Source organism: Acinonyx jubatus, chromosome E4 (genome assembly GCF_027475565.1).
Source record: "Acinonyx jubatus isolate Ajub_Pintada_27869175 chromosome E4, VMU_Ajub_asm_v1.0, whole genome shotgun sequence".
In the NCBI taxonomy this organism is placed as follows: domain Eukaryota; kingdom Metazoa; phylum Chordata; class Mammalia; order Carnivora; family Felidae; genus Acinonyx; species Acinonyx jubatus.
In genome coordinates, this window is record NC_069395.1 from 9309279 (window position 1) to 9322423 (window position 13145).

Below are 13145 nucleotides of genomic sequence, written 5' to 3' on the forward strand. Positions count from 1 at the left end.
GGGAGGAGGGGCGGCGCCAGCCATGGCCGGGGACAGCGAGCAGACCCTGCAGAACCACCAGCAGCCCAACGGCGGCGAGCCCTTCCTGATCGGCGTCAGCGGGGGCACGGCCAGCGGCAAGGTACGGGGGGTCGCGGCGCCGCGCTCCCGGGCCCGGGCCGGGCGGCGGCGCATGTGGCGCGGCCGCGGGCCGTGTCAGTTGCTGCAGCCACCGCGTGGCCCGCGCGCCTCCGCTCCTGGCCGCGCTCCAGCGCCCAGTGTCTCCCCCCCCAACCCCCGCCTCTGCGCGGACTGCGGGCGGGGATTCCGGTCATCGCGGTCCCCCGGGGTACGCCGGCCACGGGTCGCAGGGCTGGCGCGCGCCCGCTCGCTCTTTTTCTCCGCTGCGGTAACTCGTGGCGGGGCTCCTAGGGGGAACGGGCAGAGAAAGCGGAGGCTTATTGTTTTGCGAGTCCGATGGTGGGGGCGGGGGGAGAGGGCTTTAAGCGGGGTCGCCGGGGAGCCCCCGACGCGCCCCCTCCCCCAAGCCCCGCCTGGGTGGGGGGTGGGGTGGGGGAACTCGCCCCGCGGCGCAGCGCGGGCCGCGAGGGCGGGGCGAGTCGGGAAGCCCGACCTGGAGGGCTGCGGGAACGCGCGAGGCGGCGTCCTGGGGAAGGGAGCTCGTGTCGTGCTGGGGACTGCGGGGGTTTCTTGGGGAGAAAATCCTGAGCGCCAACTAGGTGCGGTGACATGGACCAAATGACAATACGGGCTTCCGTATGGCTCTGAGCAGAAACGTGGCCGGTTTCAATGAGAAAGTTGTTCTGGCTCCGTGCGTGCTCCTCGGTTGCAGGGGCTTTAGCGTCGTGGGCGCACGGAAAGGGGTCAGTCCTAGGGGCGTCCGACCCCCCTCAGGAGCCCGTCTTTGTTTTATCAGCCAAGCAAGAAAAAACGAGGGAAATGCTTTTTTAGCTTTACCCCGGGCCTTTCCTGCAGGTGGAGAAGGGTGGAGACCTCGCAGATGTTTCTTTCTTCGCTCCCCTTTACTGCATTTAAGATGTGGGTACTTGTTTCCTCGGCGTTTAGCAAGCTCCCATTGCATTGGGAGCATGGGCTCCTCCTGGCGAGCCTGCGAGCCGTGGGCTGTGCGCGCCGCGTTTGGCGAGGTGGGATGCTGCCTCCCAGGGCCGGGGAGAGCGGAGCGGGGAGGCTGGTTGGCGCCATGAGGAGCGAGCCACGAGGCTCTCGCGCCCCAGCCGACTCCTCCCGAGCCCCTCCTCCATTTTGGCTCCACGTTTTCCCCTCCGGGTCCCCGCGGGGGCCCAGACCCGGCAGCTGGCGCTGGGAAACTTCTGTATTGATGGAGTTCATCTTGTCTCTCGCTCCCAGGGCGAGGAATCTGGCAGCTTTGAGGTCCCCAAAGTTGATGTGGCATTTGCCCCCCGGCCGAATGCGTTTTCAGGCTGCTAAATGTTCTCTGCCAGCGCTGTGGCTGGTTCTTAGAAGCAAAGGTAGAGGCCAAGCACTTTCAGGAAGGTTTCCCTGTTCTTTTAGGATTATTCTTGCCCCCCTCTTTTGTGTAGCCTACGCCTGTTGCATGGGGCCTTTTTGTTGTTGATGGCTGTATTCCCAGCGCTCCTTCCTATAGCACATGTCTGGCACGTAGCTCGCCCCAATCATTAACCTGAGGTTCAGTCCTCCTGGGAGGAGGGGGACTTAAGCTGACAGATGAGTGTGGCATTTAGAAACCATGTTCTTGGTAATCATCTAAATGATATCGTCACTCCAAACGTGGAAGCAGACCCTGTGCGGTGAAATAACTCCATTCTCCTTATTTTTGTGTTCATCGGTCATCACCTGGTCTCAACTGATACTCCCCGTAAGTCGTGTTACTTCTTTTTTTTTTTTTAATTTTTTTTTTTAACATTTATTCATTTTTGAAAGGCAGAGACAGAGCGCGAATGGGGGAGAGGCAGAGAGAGAGGGAGACACAGAAACAGAAGTAGGCTCCAGGCTCCGAGCTCCGAGCTATCAGCACAGAGCCCGACGCGGGCCCGAACTCACAGACGGGGAGATAATGACCTGAGCTGAAGTTGGCCATTTAACCGACTGAGCCACCCAGGCGCCCCAGTCGTGTTACTTCTGTAATGTGTCCAATGGGAAGTAGTAGTGAGCCCTGCTCCTGGGGTTCTCATGGAGGAGGAAGATTATAGTAACTCTGAAGAAGGAGTCTTCAAAACCAGGTTCTTGTATTTCCTCTGAAAGGACAGGTCTAGAGAGAACGAGAAGTCACACTGGAAGGGAAAAAAAAAGGAAACAGTGTAAAGCATATTGTACATTTTGGGCATTAATAAATACTGTGTCATTGTTTAAGAATATTATATCATTGTTTTGTTATTTAAAGATTTTTTTAAACACCCATGTATTATTGAGAGACAAAAAGAGACAGAGCATGAGCAGGGGAGGGGCGGGGGGGGGGGGGGGGACACAGAATCCGAAGCAGGCTCCAGGCTCCAAGCTGTCAGCACAGAGCCCATGGGGCTCGAACTCACAAACCGCGAGATCATGACCTGAGTTGAAGTCGGATGCTTAACTTAACCACTGAGCCACCCAGGCACCCCTGTTATTTTAAAAAGCCCAAAGGAGCACTGAACTTCTGTAATTCCATATAGTAGTTCGTTTGCTGGGATTATATCTTGATTCTCTTATTCCAGGCCTTAGTGCCTTTCCTGAAAGAAATTCAGAGTATTTTTTTAGAGGATGTGCAGCACCAACAGGCTGGACCTCCTTTGGAAGTCTGAAATCTGAACATAGTTGTGCAAGAGGATCTGGAAGCAAGATTGGTCCTCCGCTTCCTCGGGTGTTTAGTATGTGTCTGTTAAAAGGATTTGGGAAAGGCAAAGGGTCCCAGAACATCATCAAAAATGACAGTTTAGAGCCAGGAGGAACCTCAGAGTCCAGTCCCTGGAGTCCAACACTTAGTCTCATCACTTCTAGAATAGAAAAATGTATCCATGTGATACTTAGCGGGTCCGTACTTAGCGGCGGACCCAGTTCTGGACTGATGCTGGTTGATCCCTGCTTTTGCCTTGTTAAGGAAGAATTGACTGAGGATGAAGAGTAACACTAAGGTGGGGGTGGGGTGGAAAACACATGTTTACAACCTTCGCCTTGGAAAGGGGCTGCGGGGAAATGGCCGTGGACTGGTTTCAGACGTACTTGACCCAAAGGGAAATGGAAATGCAGATTGCTCTGTACTCTTGGCCCAGCCCTGTAGATCTTGGTTGTTCCCCCCTCCTGCACCCCTCCTTTATAAGAAACATCAACTCCCTGTTCAGCTTCTCTTGAGGGCTCAGATTTGTCTCTGTTGTGGCCGCCCTAAGTACAAAAATTGTATCTCAGACTAAGTTATTTTGGTTGTACGAGGCAAAAAAAAAAAAAAAAAAAGTGATTGCATTTCCATCTATCACATTTTTTAGTTTGTTTTATAAATGACGACGAATTAGAACTTGCGAGTAAGCTTTGCCAGGCTGACATGGTGAGTCATTGTTAAAGACTCACGGTAAAATTGTGGTGGGTTGAGGAGGTTATTCTGACCTCTGTTAACCAGATTCTCCTGCTTTCCTCCGAAAGGACAGGTCTAGATGAGCAAGAAGTCACACAGGAAGAGGGAAAAAAAAAAAAAAAGCCTCAACTTCTCTGCCCACATATATGTCCCTGACCGTAGATGCCATTCTGTCTTTTTTCGGTGGTTTCTTCCTTGACCAATTAAAGTCGCTTCTCAATGGCCGCCATCAGAGTGGGCTTCTTTCTTTGCCTATAGCTCTGATTATGTCACTCTCCTTTTTGGAAATTGTGGACGACTCTCCGTTGCCCAGACTACTGGTCAAATATTTCAGCCTAGTGCAGATCCCCTAATGTGGTTCCCAGACTGTCTCTTTTTCCCCTCTTCTCCCCCACCCACGTGCACAGACAGACACACGCACGGAACCTCTTTCACTTAAACTTTTGCTTAGGATCTTCTCTGGAATGGCCTCTAATCCTTTTAAACCTTCAGTTCTGTAAGTAACTTCCTCCAGGGGACTTTGTTATTCATTTCCTTAATCAGAATTGTTTTTTTTGTCTCCCCTGCTTCCATAGTCTTACCGACATTTTGCCTTGGCGTCTGGCTGTTTGTTGACTGCCTCCCCCACTGCACTAGAAGTTCTGTGAGAGCATCTCGAGTATTTGGGCCTTCACGTCCCCGTCAGTGTTTGATACGGTGCTGCTGTTTGGTGTTAGGTGTTGATTGAGGTGCATTACGCAGACCAAGACTTGTAATTATCCTTTGTTATTTGATTCATAAGACTATTTGAATTAGGATCTGGAGCCACAGTTGAAACCACGTTTACCTCTGTGATGCATGTTGTAACGACCAAACTCTAAAAAAAGCCCCCTGAACCCTAATGCATTGGTATTGCTTAACCAGAGCCTAGCATTTATTTAGTATGCACTAAATAAGTATTTGTTGAATGAAGGTCATTTTGCAGAATACCGTATTAAGTGCTTCTTTTGTTGTTTGTTTATTTTTGAGAGAGAGAGAGCACATTCACGTAAGTGGGGGAAGGGGCAGAGAGAGAGGGGGACAGCAGAGAGCCCGATGTGGGGCTCGAACTCGCGAACGGTGAGATCATGACCTGCCTGAGCCGAGGTCAGACGCGCCACGGATTGAGCCACCCAGCCGCCCCTGTATTAAGTGCTTTTGAGGAGAAGTTGGGATGTGAGGATATGTGAGAGAAAGTCTATCAGTATTTTGCAGTTGAATGTTGCTTAAACCACTTTTACAATGAAGCCAGATTCTCTTTTTCTTGTTTTGTTTTTTTAAGATGTTATTCATTTCTTAAAGTAACCTCTACTCCCAACGTGCGGCTGAAACCTACAAGCCGAGGTCCAGCGCTGCACAGGCGGAGCCAGCCTGGTGCCCCGCCCCCGCCCAAGCCAGTTCATCTGTAAAGCATTTGATTCGATCTCCATTTGAAGTCAGGCAGGCGGCTGTCTTCCCTGTTGATGGGAAACAAGGGAAGACCTGAGGTTAGGAGAGTTTTTGACTTGACTGACGGTGGCTAGTAAGGGATACAGCTTGGATCGGAGTCCGGATTTTCCCTTTCCTAGATCCGTGTCTGTTCTGAGCTCTCTTCATAAGCAGCAAGGAGGTTGGTCTGACTGTGTATGAGTAACACAGACCAAGAGGGCCCTCAGAGGTCTGGGCTGTCACCTCCCCTTAGCTCGACCATGACTCATCTGCTTTTGGAGCATCTGGAATGTGCCGTGGGGCCTGCATCCCTTTGATTCCATCACCCTGTTCCTGGACCCTTCAGCGGCCGTGCCCCTTCCGCCGGGCTGCTCCCTCCGCACCCTCCTTCTGTTAGGTTCTCCCAGAATTCCGGGGACTGGGTTGGTCCCACTGGCTTTCTCAGAGCTGGCACTGTGTGCGTTCTGCCGCCCCAAACTGCTGCCGTGGCCATCAACGAACGCCTGGCGCAATGTGGCTCTGCTGGCCTCCTGCCCCTCTCCCCTTTGCTCTCTGTGTTGCAGCCACACAGGCTGCACCCCACCCCTGGCTTTCCCTCTGCCCACGGACGTTGTTGGTTGTGCCAGCGCCTAACACGGAGCCCGGTAGAGGAAAGGAGACCTAGCAGACCTTGAGGGCTCCTGTGTGTTCCTCTCGTGCCGCCTGCCCGTTGTCCCCAGCTGTGCCTGTGTGGTCAGCTGCCTTCCTTTTCCTTCCTTGCTTGAATGTCTTTGAAGTGTGGCTTCTGATGCACGCTCTCTGTGGTCACCTGACTCCGGCTGGCTCGGTGGCCCTTGCTGAGATCTTTTGCCTGATGTCCTTGTTTCTTTGTTGCGTGTTGCTTTCACGAAGTTCTGTGCTGGGGACAGATTGTGTTGGGAAGTTTCCCTGTTGAGGACCTGGTCTTTGTTGCTGGTGGGGTCTGAGATGGTGCTGTTGGACTATTCAAGATCTCTGAGGTCTTTTAGGTGTGGGTCTCAGTGTTTTAAACCAGTGGAGAAGCTTGGAGGGGGTACCCTGTGTGTGTGTGTGTGTGTGTGTGTGTGTGTGTGTGCGCGCGCGCGCGCGCGCACGCGTTCAGGTGTGTTTTTTATTTTATATTATTCATTTTTTTATTTAATTTTTATTTTTATTCTTTACTTTTTTTAACATTTTATTTATTTTCGAGACAGAGAGACAGAGTGCGAGCAGGGGAGGGGCAGAGAGAGAGGGAGACGTGGAATCTGAAGCAGGGTCCAGGCTATGAGCTGTCAGCACAGAGCCCAACACGGGGCTCAAACCCACAAACTGTGAGATCGTGACCTGAGCTGAAGTCAGATGCTTAACTGACTGGGCCACCCTGGCGCCCCTATTTTTTTTTTAATTTTAATTAATATCATCAAATCACTTTTATCAGTAAGCCAGCTTACTAAAGCATTTGACCATCTCTTTTTCATGATGTATCGTGTATATGTATATATGAATTACATGAACATAATCTCTATAAAACACAAAAATAAGAGCTATAAAACAGAAAAATGATATAAAGAGTTAAAATGATGGTTTCTTTATTTGTAATTTTTTTAAACGTTTATTTTTGGGGGGGGGGAGAGAGAGAGAGAGAGAGAGAGAGAGAATGAGAATGAGAATGAATGAGCAGGGGAGGGGCAGAGAGAAAGGGAGACACAGAATCTGAGGCAGTCTCCAGGCTCTGAGCTGTCAGCACAGAGCCCAGCCCAGAGTGGGGCTCGAACCCACAAACTGCCAGATCATGACCTGAGCCGAAGTCGAGTGCTTAACCGACTGAGCCACCCAGGCACCCCAAAATGATGGTTTCTTTAAAGGTATAAAACCTTTTGATTTTACTAAGATATTTTTTATTTGTGACTAAAGAGTGTTTTATTTTTAAAAATCTTGTTTCACACATGGTGACTCATGGATGTTGGATGATCTTGGTGATATTAGTCTTGGTGACTACAAGGCTGAATGAAGGTTTGGTTCTAAGTTTAGTCTTTTGAATGCTGATTAAAAGACCATCCTATTTGAAAAAGTTATCGCCTTCAAAGATCCAAGAACAAGAAAGTCCCCGTTTGCAGTGTTTACCAAATCACAATAGTCCCCTCCCCCAAAACCCAACGAGAAAATTTTCACCTTTGTGCATCAGCTGTTTTTGCAAACCAAGGTGCTTCATTAACTAGTTGAATTCAAACTCCACTGAAAATCCTTACCTGGAGTATTTTACAAGTTCTTACAAGTTTCTGTTTACAGGTGCACACATAGTTTTTGGCAACAGTGTTGCTTAACAGTGGAAACATTTTCGAATCTCTTTACCAGATAATTGGATCGTTTACTTTTAATAGATGTATTTATTTGCCTTCAATCCTACATAAAACAACAAGTCAAAGTTTATTTTTGAAAGAGCAGGATTTCTAAATGAACAAGTAACTGCAAAGATCACATGAAAATGATAAGACAGGAGTGTCTAAAAGACCAGAGAAAAGGTGTAACAGCTGTCAGGTGTTGACAGAAAGTAACTTATCAGTGGGGCACTTGGGTGGCTCAGTGGCGATCTGGCCCTGTGTTGAGCTGCCAGCCAGGAGCCTGCTTGGGATTCATTCTCTCTCTGTCTCTCTCCCTCTCCCTTCCCCTCTGCCCCTCCCCTGCCCAAATGCAGGCTCACTCTCTCCCTCTCTCTCCAAAAAAACAAAACCAAAACCAAACCAAACTAATGGGTGTTGAGGTCACGTGCGTGCAAGAGTTAAGCGAACATGAAAGTTCATACAGAGAAAGCCAAAGTAGTTACAATAAAGAAATTACCATCAATAGGCTACTTAACATAATAACCTGAAAAGTCTGAAGAATCCTAGAAAGCATTGAACCTTTGGGCCTCTCCTAAGCAGTAATTGGATTACATGGGGGTGGGGGGGTGGGGGCATTGGTTCTAAAATGGACCACGCATGCTTTGAGAATTTTGAATGATGATGGGAGAAAGTAACACACACACACACACACACACACACACACACACACACACACAAATCAGTTTGCTCTGTTACCTGGCTATTAAAAATGGTTTTTCCATAGTGTAAGAAAAAAAGTAGTTATTTCCGCATGGTCACAGCCTATGAAACCGCAGGAGAAGTGTCTAGAGTGTCTCTGAACCTCCCGATACTTCCTGTAGTAACCTTGAGTACCCTGTGGAGCAGGTGGCCTGCAGTTTTATTCCTGCCCCATGTGGTCCCCCACCTCATAGAAGGTTCTGCCACATGCCCTTTGTGTGACTTGTAGAAACGGTATCGTAGGACTTGTATAAGACGCGGTAGAAGCATAAGAGTTTTATGTGTGCAGGTGAAGTAGGGTTGTGCTTCTTTAGTGCTTTAAACAGTGTGTGAGTATGCCATCTTGTCTGAAATGTTGGCTTTTCCCCACCTTAGCTGAAGGGCCATTCTGTCCTGTCTCAACACACACTGCCTGCCTGTCCTCTAGGAAGCCGCGGGTTCTGCAGGTGTCGCCAGGAATGCCTCCTTCCCCACAGTGGAGGGTGAGCCCTGTCTGCCTTGTGCGGGTTGGTGGGTCTCAGGCTATAGAGAGAGAGCTTGTAGCATGCAATGCTAAGAGCCCTGACTTGTGATTTGGACTCTGGTCTTCAAACATGTTTGCATCCTTAACTGCTATGAGAAGCTTTGGAGAATTCTTTACCCCATTGCATCTATATATTTTAAAATTTATTTATTTCTTTTGAGAAATAGAGAGAGCGAGAGAGCGTGAGCAGGGGAGGGTCAGAGAGAGAATCCCAAGCAGGCTCCATACTGTCAGCACAGAGCCCGATGTGGAGCTCGATCTCATGAACCTCGAGATTCTGATGTAAGCCAAAATCAGGAGTCGGCTGCTTCACCAGCTGAACCACCCAGGCTCCCCTCCCAGTGCTTATTTTTTGACACCAGTTTTCTTTCATCATGAGTAACGAGTAGCAAAGGATATATTTCTGATATATTGTAAATAGTGACATTCTAAAATTTCTGATGTTATAAATATTGACATTCTGAAATAATAATTGTTTCGTTCTTTAAAGTGTATCTAGTGGGCTTCTAAATACTGGAGTAATTTGGCCTATTGTCATCCATTAAAAATATAGATGAATAAGCTCATATTCGAGTCAGAAAGCTTCATTTTTTTCTTTTTTCTCCTTGAAATCATTTCAGTTCCACTTTTCCCACAAAATGTTAACTTAATTTCATCTGTTTTTATTCTTAAATCTTTTATTGATCATTCTGTCATCTTTTTTAATGTTTATTTTTGAGAGAGAGTGCACGTGTGTGCGTATGCACACGTGGGGGAGGGGCAGAGACAGACGGAAACACAGAATCACACAGAATCGGAAGCAGACTCCAGGCTCTGAGCCATTGGCACAGAGCCTGATGCGGGGCTCGAACTCACAAGTGGTGAGATCATGACCTGAGCCGAAGTTGGACACTCAACCGACTGAGCCACCCAGGCGCCCCGATTATTCTGTCATCCTTATGCAACAAAATGTATGTGCACATTGGAAGGTTTTTTCTATTCTTAGAAGTCTCAGCATTAATTTCTTTCAGATTATGTTACTGTGGTTATTGTCCTAAGTTAACCAGAACAAGTAGATACCCACTTTGATACATACTTAAACGAAAAAGGTAGAATTTTGTTGGAAAGCAACTTGATGGTTATAGCCTGTATCGGGGTGGGTTATTACTGTTTAAGGCTACAATAAGATTTTTCTCTTGTATAGACAGAAACTTTGAGAAGTGCTGTTGACATAACTAGATGGGAATGGAAAGGCTTTTCTATCAAGGTCGCTCAGTTTTTACATTCCAAAGTATGTGTCGGAATCCAATGTATTTAAAAAAAATTTTTTTATGTTTATTCATTTTTGACAGAGAGAGAGAAAGAGAGAGAGAGAGAGAGAGAGGGAGACGGAGCACGAGTGGGGGAGGGGCAGAGAGAGAGGGAGACCCAGAATCTGAAACAGGCTCCAGGCTCTGAGCCGTCAGCACAGAGCCCGACGCGGGGCTCGAACTCATGGACGGTGAGATCATGACCTGAGCTGAAGTCGGATGCTCAGCCGACTGAGCCACCCAGGCGCCCCAGAATCCAGTGTAGTTTTATGAGTCAACCAGCTTGCCACTCCCCTCCTTTAATTTTGTCAAAGACAGAAAACTGGAGACCTTCAGACTTGTAAAAGGACTTATTACCCAACCATCAGACCATTCATTTTTCGGTATCGGCACTCTTTGTTTGGCCACTGATTTAGGGATTGTGGCTTCCAGCCCAACTTTGCCAGTTGCTTCCTGGGTATCTGGATTTTCATCTACAGGAAAGGCTCTCCTTTCATCCCTTAACATCTTTCAATTCTGTAGCTAGCCTCGAGTGTTCTTGAATTGTTCTCTCACAACTGGTCACACTTACCAAGTGCTTCTCCCAGCCACACCTGCATAGTGTGGTTGGCATTTGTGGCCTTCTGGGGTGGGGGGGAGTCCTGAGAAACTGGTATTCCCTGCCACTTGCCAACATTCACTTCAACTGGGTATTAACTGGGTTTCCCGTAGATCCTGTGACCCTGTATCTTGCTCTCATAGATGTTGTTGCTTTTCCTAGCATCCCTCCCTCCCAGTACCTTCCTCTTCCTTACCTGGCTAACCCCTGCTCATCTTTCTGTAGGCGTCCTGTCATGGTCTTTCTTGGGAAGTCCTCTCAGGCATGATTGAGTGTCCCTCTTCTGTGTTGCTAAAGCATCAGTCATAGGATGTCCCCCATTCTGTGTTGCCCTTGCTCATTTAAGTCTGTCTTCCTCTCTCCACTGCTGTCTCAGGGACTGTTTTTCCTCACTGTCGCCTGAGGCTCACACACGGGCTAAAACTAAAACCAGTCTAGGTAGGTTCTCCATACAGATTTGTTGAATAGGCAAATATTAAGGGCCTCTTTTTCGAAATCCTTGACATTTTCACTTGGGATCTCAACAGGAATCTCAGTATGGCCAACATTTAACTCCTGATCTTCCCCTCACATGGGTTCAGCCTGCAGCTCTTCTGCATCTCAGCTGATGACCGCCTTCCTCCTTGTGGTTGCTCTGACCGAAACCGTGGAGTCATTCTTGACTACCATCTTTCATTTGCACCCAGTCCGTTAAGAAATCTTGTTGGCTCTACCATTAAAGCGTGTCCTCAGTCTGCCCCTATTCACCTCCACCGCTTCCCTCCGGGTCCAAGCCACCAACATCTTGGGGTTGGGCCATTGCAGTAGTATCCTAGCTCCTCTCCCTGTCCTGCCTCTGTCCTTGTGCATTCCGTTCTCACGGCGGCCAGTGACCCCGTTCAAGTAGAAGGCTGGATAATAATTTCCCTGCTCTGCTTAGAACCCCGAAGTAGCTTCCCATTTTACTCGTAGTAGAAGCCACAGTCCTTGCAGAGACCCGCAAGTCCCCAAGATGGGCTCTGCACTGGCTGTTCTTTCTGCCAGGGTAGCACTTCCCTCAGATATCAGCGTGGTTAGCTCTCTTACCTCCTCATGGTCCCGTTGTGTAAAACTGCACACTGTAGGCACTCAGTTACAGAAAAACCTTGGTTGGCGAGCATAGTTCGTTCCAGAAACACGCTTGGCATTGAAAGCACTCCTATATCAAGGCGAATTTCAAGAACCATTGGCTCAGTGGTGATCATGTGATGTTCGGCCTCACAAATGACAGGACATCGCTTGTTTATCAAGTTAAAATTTGGTAGAAATGATTGCTTGTCTTGGGGAACACTCCCAGAGCAAGTTATAATCCAAGGTTTTACTGTACTTTTTGGATAAATGGTTGAAGAATTCATTGCTTGTTTGCTAGGATGCCTCGTCTAATATTAGTTTTCAGCATTTAAACCTGGTTGCTTTGGCTTTTGCTGGGAGATGTGGATAGTTCTTCCTTGACTGTTCACATTTGTCCTTCCTTGTGAGGTCCCTTCACCTGGGTAGGATGACGACTGGTACCTTGCCCGTCCCAGAGCTCAGTGTAGGGGTACATGCTAGATGGCTTAGGTGCCTGTTTACAGGTGCATTTTTATTTATTGTTTTAAACTTTATTTTGAGAGAGAGTGGGGGAGAGGGACGGAGGGAGAGAGAGAGAATCCTAAGCTGGCTGCACGTTATCAGCGCAGAGCAGGACGAGGGGCTCGAACCCACAAACCGTGAGATCGTGACCTGAGCTGAAACCAAGAGTTGGACGCTAAATCGGCTGAGGCGCCCAGGGGCCTGATTTTGAATTTTTTTTTTTTTTTAATTTAAAGTCTATTCACTTTGAGATGGAGTGGGGGAGGGGCAGAGAGAGACTCTCAAGCTGGCTCTGCACCAGCGACTTGGAGCAGACCTGGGGCTCGAAGGGGCTCGAACTCCTGAACCGTGAGATCCTGACCTGAACCGAAGCCAATAGTCAAGACTCTTAAGCAACTGAGCCACCGAGGCGGCCTCAATGGTGCATTTTTTAAAAATATCAAATCCCCTGGAGGGTAACCTTCACATCTTGTCAGATTCTTATTAGGAATGACACCTATTTTGTTTGAGTCGATGCTTGTGGATGTGAACTGGGTCTTTAACTCAAGAAATGCTAGAAGGGTAGCTCTTTGAAGCCAAAGTGGTTATCTTCCCTATCTTAGTGGGAGACTGAGCCATCGTCTTCGGAGAAAAGCTGTCTTGGCTTTGGGCAGCCTGCGTTAGTCTGAATAACCGGCCTTTTGTAGCTTGGATTGGAGCCAGGAAAGTGCTGAGCAGAGCTTTGGGTGAGGGCATGGCAGCCTTTTGGCTTCTGAGTTTAGTGTGGCTTGTAGGGAACCCGATGCATCCTTGTCGAGACATAGAGTGTTGACACGACACAGCCGCCTTCCAAAGCTGTCATCCCTTTGGGATTACGGATGTTCTTTCATCAACACAGATGCTATATAATTATATGTATTATAAACTTTAGTTTCTGCTGTACAACAGCAGTGTTAAGATCTGAGATGCTTATAGATACTTTTTTAATGTCTTAAGTCTACTTATTTCTTTGAGAGAGAGAGAACAACAGAACCAGTGGGGGAGGGGCAGAGAGAGAGAGAGGGTGGGACAAGGATCCAAAGCGGGCTCTGTGCTGACA

The 13145-nt window shown here is 48.3% G+C and overlaps 1 protein-coding gene across 1 annotated transcript in view; it reads left to right on the plus strand.

Annotated features, from left to right (window-relative positions):
* Positions 1-13145, plus strand: part of UCK2 (uridine-cytidine kinase 2) — a 78012-nt gene continuing 64867 nt past the window's right edge. The window contains exon 1 of the mRNA XM_027075026.2: positions 1-121. Within this exon, the coding sequence (XP_026930827.1) occupies positions 23-121 (99 nt within the window). The 5' untranslated portion in view covers positions 1-22. The remainder of the gene's footprint in view (positions 122-13145) is intronic.